This window comes from Elgaria multicarinata, chromosome 12 (genome assembly GCF_023053635.1).
Source record: "Elgaria multicarinata webbii isolate HBS135686 ecotype San Diego chromosome 12, rElgMul1.1.pri, whole genome shotgun sequence".
NCBI lineage: Eukaryota > Metazoa > Chordata > Lepidosauria > Squamata > Anguidae > Elgaria > Elgaria multicarinata.
This window is the reverse complement of record NC_086182.1, coordinates 20,018,976-20,034,625: the sequence shown is the minus strand read 5'-3', so window position 1 is coordinate 20,034,625 and position 15,650 is coordinate 20,018,976. Positions and strand designations below refer to the sequence as shown.

The following is a 15,650-nucleotide window of genomic DNA, read 5'->3' as shown; positions in this document are numbered from 1 at the left end:
TTCCAGTAAAGCAGAAGATGAAAGGAGAACCAAATCTAATATCTTTCAGGTCCTCAAAACCGTGAAAGTTTTACAAAACTTTCCCTGCAATTCTGATTCTTTTCTGTGATGAGGCTTCATTTGCTTGTTAGTACTTACGACAAAAATGGGAACATTTAAAGTGGATCGTATGGGCCACGTACACTGTGCTGGCAATGTGCCAGCATTAAAGGCGTTGCGCTAGTGGGAATGACTGCTAGGAAACTATCAACCGAGGAAACTATCCGAAAGAACCACTTCTGGAATGGGACAAGTCATCAGAGCTCCTTTCCATGAGCTTCACTGACTTGCCCCATTCCAGACGTGTAGTTTCAGCTAGTTTCCAGTTGTGCTATCCAATGCTAACTTCCCGTCATGCTAGCAATCATTCCCGCTGGTGCAGTGGTAGTGTTGGATACCGCCCACATATGTATAAAATCGGAAGCACTAACTTTATGGTGGTTCCTTCTATCCTTGTATTAGATCAGGGGTCCAAAACCTCCAACGCCCAAGCCTAATATGGCCGGTGGGGCACCCCAATCTGCAGCCTCTTTAGGTACCTCCAGGGGGCAGGGCTTTGGCAGCATCCCCTCAGAAGGCATCCCCCTGTTACTATATCAAATCTGAAATCAGAGGTAACAGTGGGGATTACCCTGCTGGAAGAAAGAACTCCTGCTGTTATTTCCAATCTCAGATCCACCTGAATAATCCACCCGGCACTTTGGTCAGGCAGCAAATGACATCAGACAGCCTGAGGAGGACTGGGTGAGTGTCATCTAGACCCCCCCCCCAACTTAAAATTAGTTATGCACCCCTGTACTAGGTTATAGAAAACAGCTGTACAACTTACCAGTATTCTGGAACTCCCATGAGAACACACTAGGCTGTGCAGAATCATTATTACCTACTTCGACAAGTGGCTACCCTGAGTTTTTATAGTCACAGGATAGTTAATTATTTGTAATATATACTATTTCACATTTTCTCAAAATGGGAATAGAGGAAGGAGTATCGTGGCGACCTTGTGGTTCACTGAAGAAGGTTGTTTAGGGAAATTTAGGGTGTTTGACTTTGAAATGAGAGGATGTCTGACTTATAAGAAACAGCTTGGATCACAAACAAACAAACAAATATTATTTAGAAAAGATTTAAACATTTCACACTTATAAGCTACTAGATCAATGCAACAGACACAACAGATTCCTGGAAGCAAACATTGAAATCAATTCTAAGGCTGGACAGTTTCAGAACTGGTTCCAGGACATGGTCTGAAGGCACATGAGGCAGCCACCTTGCTGAAGCTAAAAGGGTCTGGGTCTGGTCAGTTTTTGGAAAGGAGATCACCTGGGAACCACATGTTGAATTCCACAATGGAAGAAAGTTTGGGAAATAAATGTAATAAATAATAATAAAAAAAACATAAATAAGCTTCTTTGAAGAATTGGGCCACATTGTACACAAATTGATTTCTTCTGATCTGCACTGAAATGGCCCTATTTAGGTTGAATTCAAGTGGAACCAAGCTCTGACGAGACATGTTGTCCAACAATCTCAGGATGGGATTGACAAGACCAAGAGGCACATGCATATCGGACGTCCATTGAAAATGCCAGTTTGTGCTGGAAAAACTGGTCATGTGAACCCACAAAGGATTATTATGGACATTAAGACCAACACACCAAGATATTACTCCTCATGCAGAATCAGTTGTGCATGATTTACAGTAACAAAAATGCTGAAACAGAATGTTACCAAGTGGAACGTTTTGCATCTACTTGTATGGGTGTGTCTGACCACATAGTAAACCTGGAATATCCAGATGGACCTAGGGAACGGGATAGCTGCCCTCATTTGCTCCACTCAATTCTTTTCTGTAACATGCACACACCAACATGTGGAATTGCAGACACGAGTAATGGCTTTTTTCCTCTGTTGGGTCTGAGTGACAAAAGGGCAAGAAATTGGGGAAACTGTTAAAACTAATCATGTCAGGGCAGAAAGTCTAATTCTAATTCTACACTCTTTTCCAAACGCATTCTGTAAGAGTCATGATGGCCCTCTGACTGTTGATATGCAATTCAGGCTCAACACATCTCACTAAAGTAGATCTCTTATAAATAGATGCTCTCCGGGGAAATTCTCTGCTCCTGCTTCTAGTTATCCTTAACCTTAAAAAATTTGTGCCATCTCATTCAGCGTTTCTCTTATAGATAAGGAGACAGGCATTATAAGAATTTCTGTTCATTCTTCAGAAGTAAAATACTTCTCCAGCCCCTTAATCTGCTACTGATAGGCAGTCAGAAATTAATGCCCAGAAGGAGCCACAGTCAATATGTATTACTGCCTATGCTAGTGTCTGTAACATGGAACATCTTTGCTCTATATGAGTTATTTGGGAGTCTGATCCTTCTCTAGAGCATTGGAAACCTAACCCTAGTTGATCTAACAACTTAAGGACACAGAAGGCACTAAAGAAGGAAGTTAGATAAAATACTGAGAAAAACATGCTTTCTACGGTCTTTGCTGAAATGTATTCTTAAATTATACTATGGCATGAGAATTTAAACTATAGGCTAGTTATACATATTCTAAGGATGTTTTAGGTTTTAACTTCAAGGAGAATAATAATAATAATAATAATAATAATAATAATAATAATAATAATAATAATTTGCCCACATAGATACTGCATGTTTGGGGCTAGCTGGATGGCTTATTAAAATCTTTCAGGCTTTTTGACAGATTTTATTATTGGACCAGCAGAGAATCCAATTCTTTACTCTTAATATCTAGATTCAAAACATTAAACAATATATAAAGAGACAAAGCTCACACCGCCTTTATGATGTGTTTGCCACTGAGATACAAAATCACACGGGGTTGTAACCATTTTGCACACATAGGATGCCATGTATGCAAAATGGTTCCCCATCTGTGGGGAGGATGATTTTAATCATGACAGTGGAAACACTCATTAGCCGCAGCGCATGCGGGGCTTGTGCAGCCACTATTTGAAAACGCAACCTCCGATTGGGGCAACTGGTAGTTAAGTGTGCATTCTTTAACCTTCAATTAATCCATGACAGCCAGATTCGCATAACATGCCCCAACCCTTGATCAAACTGATCAGAGATCCCATATTCAAAATGGCAGTCACAACACCACCTCATGCACCAGGGCTAATCGTCAATTAATTAATCCACAGCAAGCTGCCGTGTCAAGTGAATCAATCCATTGACTATTGGGGCTGTACAGTTCTTGACAATCCTTAGGAAAACTTTGGAGTCTGACATTCACAGAAGACAGGCCGGGGAAGGTACTCATGTGGCAGCTCAAACTCCAGGAGTTTTAGTGGGGGTAAATATAGGTGACAACTGCAGTGGCAACAGGAATCTACTATTAGTCTGGATGGCTGGTGAGGTGGGGAGGAAAAGCAAGACTCCCTTTTTTTGTTGTTAATGATCAGGAATGATAAGACTCTTTGCCCTGGTTTCTTCTTTATGTACCTGGATTTGAGCAGGCTACGAACTGGCACTTAGAATTTGCTTATCTCAAAGGAACGTATTTACATATGTGGTGGAATGCAAATATGTACAAAAATTGTGGAAGATGGTGTTTTTGGAGATTGAAGAAATTGTGGGAATGAAGATAGAACGAACACCAAAAGTTGCTTTACTGTCACTATTTGAAGATTTAAAATGTAAAAAAGAAATTAAGGAATTGATAACGAATTTGCTGACTGCAGCAAGATTGATTGTAGCTAGGAACTGGAAGATTCAAGGAGATTATTGTATTGAAGAATGGTACAAAGAAGTATGGGATATAGCTACTTATGATAAATTGGCTTGTAATATTAAATTGAGAAGAGGTATAGCTAAAACAAATGATTTTGAAGGAATCTGGAAACAGTTCCTAATATTTGTGTTTTTTAAGGGAAGTGGGAAACCACCAGCAGAAGAAAGTATGAGATTTTGGAATCAGGAATGAGATCCCGAGGTGGGGGGTGCACTTATATGTTAAGTTTGATTATGTTATATAGATACAATATTAATGTTAATCAACATTTATGTAGTGTGTTGTTGTTTTCTTAATTGTAATGGTGTATGTTTAAGTATTGTAGAAAATAAAAAAATAAAAAAAAAGAATTTGCTTATCTCAATGCAATGTGTTATAAGAACTTCGAAGATTGCAGTAATCATAGAGAATCCTTTGGCAGAAGTTTGCTCCTAAATAATTCTATAGTCTTTTAGAAACATTTAATGTTGAATTGGGTTCTAAGTTGGCATGATCAACTGTGCTGGCATCAGGGTTCCAGTTGCACAATGAATTAAACCTATTTGAAGAATCACAGGGGTTGCTTCCCAACGTAGGCGATGCCTCCCAACACATGAAGAACAGCACAAAACAACACATGGAAACACAGGGGTACTAAACATGTCAGAGCCAGAAGATGTCATTCTAAATCTCACACAGCTCTACTGCAAGTTTTAAGTAGGAACTAGATTAGCAAAACAGCAGGCAAATCACAGTATTCCCACAATCTTTTAAAAGTAAAAAAGAACTATACCAGTGCGGCTGGAGGAAGGGTCCCTTTCGGGCTGGTAACCCCTGCGTTGCCTTTGGTGCTGTTTGTTTGAGGCTGCAAAGACAAACACGTATAGACAAAAGAAGAGAGAAGCCTTGGAAAGGGAAGTCAACCAAAAGCACTTTCCATACAAAAAACCCAAATTCACACTATCCAAACCCCATAGGAGGTGGTGTATAACTCCATATATCCTATATGGCAATGATGTACAAATTAGGTTCTGGTAGAGAAAGAAGAACTCACCCACCCCCATCTTCTAAAAGGCCTGTTTCAGCAGGTATGCAAAACGCCAAAATTGCAGCAAGTGGCAAACAGAACCATTCTTCAACCTGAGAAGTTTGATCAGTCCATAAACTGAGTTGTTTAACAGCTCTGGGTTATGGATTTGGACAGGCAAGACCAGTGTGTAAATAAAATGATTGCTGCTGTTAATATGACATGAGTCCTAACCTTCTCCTATTGTTCCCCCAGGCAAAGTCCCTGAAGGATTCTTACCTTCACTCCGTCAGCTTTCTTGTTCAGTAAACTCTTAGCTGCTGCATAGGGAGGGAAAGACGAGATCTTAGTGGCAATTCTCTTAGTGTCCCGAGACATATTCTGTGCTGCCTGAATAGCCAAACAAGAATCACACAAGCTGCATTGATGCTGTTTCCTCATCAAACTGCTAAAAGGAGAGTTGAGAACAATGGGTAAATCCCAAGCTCTACGAGTGTGGGCAAAGCCCCAACATGTAGCCCTAAGCCAAAAGTAGAGGTATGGATGGCAAAATGCCAGAAATGGGCAGCCTCCCAAATGCAGGCAGGTCAGTAGTGGGACTGCAACACTTCTGAAAAGCGGAGGTTTCACTTGATAATTCTTCTGTTGTTGTTGTTTCTCAAATTGGCATTGGCTTGGGCACATCTTGGTTTGTTCAAACTATGTACAGTCACAAGAAGGAAGTCTCTGCAGGACACAGTGTTCAGCTTAAGCATCCTTCTGTGGATTAGATTCTCAAAACATGCCCCCCCCCCAAACCATCAACATAGCTTAGGAAAGACAACATTCAGGCTTTACTTTATTCATGTGAGGTATATAGGTGAGGTATATCTTTCCATGCTACTCATGATCAGATTTCCACCCAACTCATCCTCCATCCCAGACTAGATACATACTAGTTTCAACCCAGTGAAATCTGTCCAGATGCTCTGCAATGAGAATGCGAGGTCCTTTGAACATCATCTCATGCAACTCCTTCTCCACCCAGTATGTGGGTCCCAATCGTCTATGACAGGTATTAGGTGCCCTTAGGAATGGTGACCAGCAATCCTTTCTCCTTTTGCACTAAGAGTTCCTAAGTCTTTAGGAACTGCAATTCAAACTTCTCATTGGCAAGCAGCCAATGGAAACCCATCTTCCTACAAGCACCATCCTCAAGACTTAGCTCACTGCCTATTTTTCTAAAGACGTCTCATCACAGCAAGATTTCCATTCTGCCATTTCTGTGAAACCACTATATTTCACTACACCATTTCCCCCAATCTAGTGCTTTCTGTTGTTGAGCTTTTTATTTATTAACATGTATATGCCGCCTTATCTGCTAAAAAGCCATAAAAGCGATGTACAACAATTTAAAACAATAAAGTTGCATATTCTAAAAAGCTAAATTGAAAAGTTGTGTCTTCACACCCTTTCTAAAGGCTAGGAGAGTCTGGTGGGGCAACTGTAGTTTTTAGGGGAGAACAAAGGAGAAAATCTGACAAACAGGTCTCCACAAGTAAAGGGCCTCTCCTGCACATTTTAACACCTAGGTAGGTTCACAGGGAGACAGGCAGTCTCTTAGATACCCAGTTCCTAAGCTATTTGGGACTTTAAATATTAAAACTAACACACTGAATTGTCTGGGAAAGCAACTGGCAACCAGTGTAGGTCTTTCAATACAGATGTGATATGGTCCCAATATCGTGCACTGGAACTGCTGCATTTTGCAACAAGTTAATTTTCTGGACATTTTTTAGGGGTAGCCCCATGTAGACCACGCTGGCTGGGGGTGCTAGGAGTTATTGTCAAGTGCATCTGGAGGGCACCAGAATGGGGAAGGCTGCACTACATTATGCTTTCATCATATTTTAGGTGTGCGAGAAGGCCTCTTTCTCATCCTCTTTGCCTGATCTCGCTGGTTGTGCCTAACCTAACGTGAATCTCTTCTGCTCTGCGACTCCATACATTGACATTGACATTACAAAAAGAAAGCGCCAGTACAATACAATCTCATTTATCCAAATGGCTCCTGAGAGATTGACAGCATCTGAATAATTGACAATTAGATATTAGAATATCATCTGTGTATGCTTAGGATGGTATAGGAGGTCATATAGTTCATTCAGATAATAAGAGATTCCTTTATCATTGCATTGCTTCAGCATGGTCTGTTTTTAATGTTGCTTTTTCTATTCTTTTTTTGCTGTTGTCATTTGGCTGAGGAGAGACCCAAGTATGATATGACAGAGAAGCTGAAGGGGCTGAAATGAAATGCATGGCAAGGGTGAGAGAAGGATTTGGAAGAGTGGTAACAGCAAGGCTGACAAGGGTGAGAACTGGGATGAACAGAAATATGGGTGTCTAACATCTGGATATGGTAAATGGAATTGCGGGGAACCAATAAAGCTGTGAGAGACCTCCAGGGAGTAGAACAACAGTAGAGTTATATGTAGTGCTATGCCTGGAGGAAACCAGGTAGTGCTTGTAGTATTATGCCTACAAGCTGCAGATGGTATGCATTAAAAAAAGAAGTTACAATCTATTATTAGATCCAGCATGAAGGCTCTGTGGAGAGAGAGACATTGATATAAGTGCTGCCATCCGCAGAACAAGACTCCATCTATTTCTGGACCCTGCACCTCATCAAATACCTTTCTCCCACATCAAATCCAATCACCACCATAGGTAGGTATTATTAAAGGGCAGAACCCGACAAAAAGTTTGCTTACCTTACAGAAATTTACAGAAGAGGAAAGGCGAGAGAGACAGGCAGGTGAGAAGAGGGGTTGGAGGGGGGAAGGGGAGAAAGAGAGAAGAAAAGAGGGAGGGGGGGAAGAAGAAGTGTTGAGACAGGAAGCAAGGCCTCTGGGGCGGAGGCCCCGTGTGACACCAAGGGGAAGTGAAGCAGCAGCACCAGCAACACAAAAGCCGCACTACAGAGGACTTGGCTCACAGGCACAGGGAGGGAAATGGTCCATACAATCAGCACACTAATGGAAGGATGGTAGCCCATGGGGTTGCTGCAGTCAGAAAAGAGACTCGGTGATTCCACACATCTTCAGTTCCCGTAACGACAGACACGGTGACCCGCAATCAAAGTTTCTCACATTTTCATAAGCATATGATCCCTTTCCAGTTCATCCTACTTGCATCCTGAACCTTTTATGCCACAAAAGCTTTCTCTTTTGTCTTTCTTCCCACATAGTCAAGGAAGTGTTGGGTTTATCTTGGTAAACTCGACGCTTCATAGAACAGCCTTCCTCAACCTGGTGACCTCCGGGTGTTTTGGACTACAGCTCCCAGCATTCCTGAACACTGGCATTGCTGGCTGGGCCGATGGGAGTTGCAGTCCATCACATCTTCAGGGCATCGGGTCGTGGAAGGGTGCCATAGACTAGATTGGTCACAAAGAAAAGTATTGTTAGGAAATTTTCTGGGCAACTTTTATGAACCCCCAACAGAATTTTATGACAACTTGCTGACACCAAATTGTAAGGATTGGGTCTACTCTCAAGTAATTTTTTTCTTACTTTTGTATTTTGCTTTTTAACACTCTTTTGTGAACCTTCCTGGGAGCCTTTGGGCAACAGTAGCCCAAATGAGGCCCATAAATGCTGCAATGTTATCGATAGAAATTACCCAGGATTTTATTACCAAATCTTGGCAATGGCCGCAGAGTGTGAAACAGCTGGACCTGTTAGTCTAGGGGTGGGCAACTTGCAGCCCTCCAGCTATTTTGTCTTTCAACTCCCATCAGCGCTAGCTAGCAAAACCAATGGTGAGAGATTATGGACATTGCAGGTCAACCATCTAGAGGGACACAATTCTCCCAACAGATCTGCCTTAACTTTACTATAGTGTTAACTGCTTGTGCAAGCTCTTGCAATATAATTGAAATTCCATGCCAAGGGCAATTTTGCAACTGGAATAACATAAATGGAACAAATGTGCAAAATATCCATCATTTACAGAGTACATTGCCAAGATGGAATTGGAAATGCATTAGTTATGTTATGTTGTGTTATGTTATTAGTTAGCTGTGTAATATTCACAGGAATGTAGTAGCGGAGACCATGACCTCACAGCTCCTCAAACAGAATCTCTATAGGATAGAAATGTTTTTGCAGGGCTTGGTAGGTTCTAAATACAAGTTAAAGATTTCAAGACAAGCAGTATTGGTTAATTCTGTGTCTCATATTGACAAGTAGTTCAGCTGGACTGATAGGGGTCCTTCCTTGCCTGATTCTGTATATATCTATGGATGTAGATAGACAGTGGACCTACCTATACTGATGCCTTCAATACGCAAGAAAGAGTCTACAATAAAAATGTAGTTTGTGGTTGATTGATTTCTAAAGAAGCTGACCAGAACTCCACTTTCTCTTCTTAGCTCTTCTGCGAGTGAAAAGCTATGGCTGGTTTTTCACCAGACACACACACAAAAAAGGGGGGCACATATGACCTGCATATTTTTATTCACCCAAAGATAATCAAAACTACAGGGATGAAACTCTCAGCATACTTGGAAAATCTGGACAGAAAGTTTTTTTTTCCAATTGAAGATGAATAATTTCCACACAATGCCAGTGTGGTGTAGTGGCTAAAGCGTTGGACTGAGAGTTGGGAGATCCAGGTTCTAGTCCCCACTCAGCCATGAAAACCCACTGGGTGACTTTGGGCTAGTCACAGGCTCTCAGCCCAACCTACCTCACAGGGTTGTTGTGAGGATAAAATGGAGAGGAGGAGGATTATGCATGCTGCCTTGGGTTCCTTGGAGGAAAAAAGGTGGGATATAAATGCAATAAAACCATCCAGGGAGCTTTGGCTATTGGCTGGTATAAAATGCAATAAATAAATAAATAAAATAAATCATAAATAATTTCAACACCTGGTTCTATCACCAGATGTACTTGCAAGTTTAGAATGGGCTACAGCAACTGGGGAAGCGGTGCAGCATTGCCTGTTGTGCTGGGGATTGTGCCAGCACAGTAGCATGGCTTGGCACTAGCAACGTCCACCTTGACCACACGTGGCAGAGGATCATTGCACAGACATCCTGCATTGCACAGATGGGGAAAGATGCAGGAACAGGGGCCATTCACCTCCCTGGCATCCTAAAGGCATTTCATCCACTACAAGGGTAGCTAGGCAATGCCCAGTATTTAGCAGTAGCCTTCTATAATGGATTGCAACTGACAGATGGCATCAGGAGTAGGACAGTCTTGTCCCTGCTGCCAAGTGCAGAATGTAATCAAGAATGGCAGAAATCACTCCATGTGTGATGGCAGCTACATGCACTTGTAGAATCAGGGTGCTTGAATTTGTAGCCCATAAAGATGTGTGTCGGACATACAAAGGGCAGCTGCATGTCAAAAACCCTCTGCTAACAGGAGAGTCTTTTCAGAGGACTCTTTTCAGAGTGCTTCACAAAGAATCAAAGAGGGTCTGAAAGACAGATTGTTGATCCTACTACCATCCCTGTTCTCAGACTTTACAGGTTTTTCTAGCGCAAAACCTGTTTGACTGGAGCCACCATGAGCCTGTATCGTATCACCTTCAACTGGTGCAGAATGCGGAGTGGTCATGCACATGTTACACCAGTGTTGCACTGGCTACCCATTAGCTACTGAGCCAAGTACAAGGTCTTACTGCTGGCAAATAAAGCTCTGAACAGTTTGGGACTGGATTACTTGGCCGATCACTTACGCCAATACAGAGCTGTGCAAGCATTAAGATTGCTGGTTGTACCACAATCTGCAGATTAACATCTTGCAGCAACCCGGAACTGGGCCTTCTTTGTGGTGGCATCCAATTTATGGAATGATCTCCCCGCTGGTATTTGAGAGGCACCAACTGTATCATGCTTTAGGTGCCAATTAACGGCCCATTTCTTTACCCGGGTCTTCCCTGAGTAAATGTGATGTCCTGTCTGTAATTATGCTGTTGTATTGGTACTAAATGATTTTAATGTCTTTAGTTATGTATTTCGGTTGTATTTTAATTTAAATTCCTTTTATTTGCTTGTGAACTGCTTAGAGGTATTTTAAATATGTTCAGTGGTATATCAATCTATTAAATAATAATAATAACAACAACTATTAAAACAATTGTGTGCCACCAGCCATCTCTGACAATTTTTATGTTGTTGTTGTTGTAACTCTTTGTATAAGGTGTTAAATTAGAGAAACAGGAGTGGAATACCATGGCATTGAGGATCATGGCATAGATTACAGATTAATGGGTGTACTATATATGGCCACAGTGTATCTCATATAGTGTGTAAGATGTACGCATACATTTATTTCACTGATATTTGTAAATGAGTTATATTATCTATTTTGTTTTGAAGACACTTTGCCTCTCATATTTATACCCGCACATGTATATATAATACGCCACTATTTTTCCACCATGAAACCCAAGGTGGTGTCCATGTGCTTCTTCAGCAGTCTTCCATTTAGACACTGACCAGCCCCACACCTGCTTAGGTTCAGCAAAGCTGCTGCATCACGGGCCCTCAGACTAATAACCCTGGGACCAACTTGTCTTAAGGTATCTGGGGAGGATTTTCTTTTCCCTCTTACTCCGATTCTTTTATCTGGAATTTCAGACTTAGTCATGATGGTTTCATATTGTATCTCCAGTATGCCTCTCCGTACAAGTTTCTGGGGAACATGAATAGGAGGAGGATGCTATTTGGCTCTTGTTCTGGTTTTGAGCTTCCTATTGGCATCTGGTTAGTCACAGTGCGAACAGCACCCTGGACTAAATAGGCCTTTGGTCTGGTGCAGTTACAGCTCTTCTTGCGTTCTTAACGTTTGCAAAGCTTTTGATATCACTTAGCTGTGCTCATCTTCTATGCTTTTCCAACCTATTTCATCTGAATACAAGGGCTAGCTACACTGAGACCGCAATCCTAGACATGTCTACTCCAAAGTAAGCCCTATTAAATTCAATGGGACTTACTCCCAGGGAAGTATGGATGCTGGACTGCAGCCTAAGTCAGATAAGTAGTCTTGACACTAGTACATGACAAATAAGAGTGCCTTGTGGCTTACCAATTCCCAAATTAATTTAAGATTTACCAGAAGGTTGCATAAAATGCTATAAAGAGAAAATGTGCATAAAGAGTTGGAACAGGGCTGTTTCCAGGCAACAACAAGCCAAGATTCTATTGGTATTCATTTGGAACCTGTTCCTGATAACATGTATTTTTATTTGGTTTTCTACACTCTTTTACATCAATATTGACTGCTTTTCTATTTTACTGCCAAGTAAAGACAAATTTAGCTCTTTTAACCTTTTATCTGCTAATTTGAGCAGTTCTACATGAGGCTTTTATTGCACGCTTGTGACTGGTTGCTCATGGAGGTTTACGGGTCCTTTACATGACGCCATCAACCTCCAGAGCATCTCCCATGCTTTTTGAGCTTTATTCCACTTTTTAAAAGACCAGAGATAATCTGATAATAAACATTAATGTGAGATATCGACAATGTGTAATGGTGGTTTTGGGCTATAACACAGCCAACAGATGGTGCTGTATAATTAAACTAAATAGAACATTGCCGAGAAAGGACATTTTCAATTCAGATCACATAACTGCCATGTAAAGAGGCCCATTGTAATCCTGCAAAGAAACTGGAAGCACAAAGCCCCAATAAGGATGCGGGATTTCAGCCCGGTGCAGTGAAGCTTTTCATTCCTTCTTCACTATTACTTGAGTTCCCATGGGCAAAATGTATTACCCAGAATTCTGGTGCAGCTTTCAAACGTACAATCATTGCAGTAATTACAAGACATGTCATAGTAGGATCAGTGGCTCTGAGCAGCTGGCGTTTTGAACCAGAGGGATATAGAATGCACTGCTATAATTCTTCATTTGTTTCTTCATTTCTTTTCACACTGAAACCTTAACGAGTGTTTTCGGCGTGGCACTAACACTGGCTGGATGAGCTCAGGCTGGTCACACCACCGCTGCCATGCAGATCACTTTTCCCACATGCAGTGCCAACGTCAGCACAGACAGAAGCAGAAGAAGCCCTCGTCCACCTTCCATGAAGAAATCTGACTGGACAAGGCCCTGAAGCATGCACCTGGGTCACACAAAATCCATGCACCATTGACCACAAAGCTGGGGGCAGACAGGGCAATGGCTAAGACAAGCAAAAAGCCAACATCCGCTGAAGAGGAACCTTGGCATGAAAAAGGCATCAAAGGACCCCTTGTCTGCATGCCCCAAGAATTGTCCATGTTGATCGGATATGGAGGGGACATGTTCTGGCAGCTCTGTCCTTGCTCTGTGGCCAGTAAACCCCTGGTGGCTTCCTAAACCTGAGTTGCATCAACTCTTCAGATGTTATTTCTCTCGCTACTTATCAGCAATCAGCAGGTATGTGGCATTTTTTCATTTTACAACCCTTCCTTCACTTACACAGCTTGCTCTTATTACCATGCCATGGGCAGCAATGGCACATTAACATGTCCAAGGCCAGGTAATGGGTCTTTGGCTGAGCTGCAGGCCCATAGCCAAAGGGAGCTAGATAAAATCAATGGGCCTGTTCAGACAATACGCTAAGCCAGGGTTAGGTTACTAACCCTTTTGCAGCAAATGGTTAGTAAGCGTGTTTAAACTGTAGTTATGTAGCTACCATGGTTAGGAATGGTTCACATGACACAATAAGTCATGGTTCACACGCCATAACGTTCAGCTTAAAATGCTTAACCACCGTAGCTTAGCATCTTGTCTGAACAAGCCCTATCATCATTATACATATTTAAGTCAATGAGGACTTCTCCCAACAGATCTCAGTGAGGTCAGGATTATTGTCTTAGAAATAAGCATAACAAGGTCACAAGTCTCCTTTCTTCACTCCCCAGGTATAATTGAACTTATTGCAGGTACTAAAACTTATTAATTTTAGAGGGGCCAGCAGGATGGCACAAACCTAACGGAGAGAGAAAATGACTGCTCTGCACCTTCTTCATGAGAATAAAATAAGTAATAAATAAGCCTGATCTGTCAGGTTGCTGATAAAGCCTCCCTTTTATCTGCTGACCAAGGGACAATACCCTCAGTGGAGTCATGCCTGATCTCAGTACAGAACGTTATGGCTGTCTTAATCTTACTGATGCACAAACTGAGGCCTAGAGAAAGCCAAACCATGAAACAGAGACTGAATCTGCAGTTGTGCATAGCAGCACGTGCCTAACTGTCTCAGCTCACAAACACAAAGGCATATTACTGTTAGTAAAAGAATTATATCTACGACTTAAGTTCAAGTGAGCAGCTGTTCCATAAGGGGAAAGACCCTACCTTCTGTTATATTGCAACCACTGGCAAAACAAATCGTGACTTAAGGAGAAGTGCTTTAAAGAAATACACTTTCCCTACTGCATTATGGATGTAGTGCTCCCAATTGATGTGAATGGCCAGGCAGCAAAGTACATTATATTCTGAAAATCCCTTTAAAATTATGGAAGGCAATTTGCCTGTGTTTGTGAAAGAATCCACAAACCCAAAAATGTTGCCATGACCAATAGGACAAAATGCCACTAGTGTTTACTTGTTGCTGCCAATTAAATAACCTCAGTATAGTTTTTTTCACTGCTGGAAGAGAAAATAACTATGCTGTGAGTATTTACATGTCCAAAGTCAATGCGTTGTTGTTGCTTTTAACCCTCACCAACTACTTCAGCTTTATGGGGCTGAATTCTTCCCAAACCAATTCTTTCCCCACCCAAATCCTCCCAAGCAACTTAGCTATGGCAGTCACCTCCCACCCTTCCACCGATGAACTGGCAGGCAGCCAAACCATCAGAAACTAGAAGCCATCTTGGAAACCTCTGCCTTGCTGCAAGGGCCTCCAGGGCAACCTCTCAGTTCTTGATGCAATTCTCTTTGTTGCGGCTTCTGGACTGCCCGGCACAACTCCACAAGTCGTTTCACTCAGCAACCAAAAAAAGTATAATTCCATTCAGGAATTGGCAATGACCAGGAGCAAAACAGTGTGAGATTGCTTTTGACCTGGCAGTTGCCTCTATTATCAGGACGCGACAGCTTTGCCCGGAAGCCTCTGTCTCCTCATACAGCCTTCTGGACGGACCTCTCATTTCGTGATGGGGGTGAGGTGATCGTCAAATACGAAGTGCCCGCAACTCTCTTGCATGCTGGTTTTGGGGTGTGATGCATCTCTCCGCCACAGAGTGGTGCCAGCTAGTCAAAAAATGTACATGCACAAGATGCCCCTTCTTACCTAGAGTTAGTGCTACTGGTTTTAAAAGGGGCCACCATACACCATTAGCTACTGTTTTAGAAGGCTATATGTGTAGAGGGGACGGGGACGAGACATGATTTGGCTAGTGCGGGGAACCCAGAAGTGGGGCTAGTGGATTTTATTAAGTTAACCACTACCACCACCTTTATCCTAATCTGAGCATTGTTTAGAGCCTCTGAAATGATGAGTAATTTAGTATTTTCAGACAGGGGAGGGGGGCACTTGAAAGAAAAATAGCAGCATCTCCTAATCCCTGATTATGAGCGGAGTGCGCTGGGGAGGGGGAATTAAGTGGGAGTTGGATGCGGCCAGTAGACAGCCAACTACCTCTTCCTTCCTTAGGACGATCATCTTTCTACACTGCTTCCCTGTTCAGCAATTCAGCTGATTCTTGGTGCTAAAAAAAAATCTTACTATTTGCTTGTGGCATTTGATAGTTCATAGGGAGGCGGTATGTTTGGGAGATGTGCAAAATAACACCCAACCACAAAACACCTATAGGAAAACTGAAGGCTATCTCTGTACCATAGCAC

At 42.1% G+C, this 15,650-nt stretch overlaps 1 protein-coding gene across 12 annotated transcripts in view; it reads right to left on the bottom strand.

Annotated features, from left to right (window-relative positions):
* The window catches only part of CAMK2B (calcium/calmodulin dependent protein kinase II beta), a 202,055-nt gene that overhangs the window by 31,369 nt on the left and 155,036 nt on the right, over positions 1 to 15,650 (bottom strand). For 8 of the 12 annotated variants that reach the window (XM_063139582.1, XM_063139581.1, XM_063139577.1 and 5 more), the window contains 2 exons: positions 5,099 to 5,139; positions 4,586 to 4,657 (listed from right to left, as the gene is read on the bottom strand). In XM_063139582.1, the coding sequence (XP_062995652.1) occupies positions 4,586 to 4,657; positions 5,099 to 5,139 (113 nt within the window). The remainder of the gene's footprint in view (positions 1 to 4,585; positions 4,658 to 5,098; positions 5,140 to 15,650) is intronic. The other 4 variants (XM_063139573.1, XM_063139579.1, XM_063139572.1 and 1 more) reach the window with 1 other exon arrangement.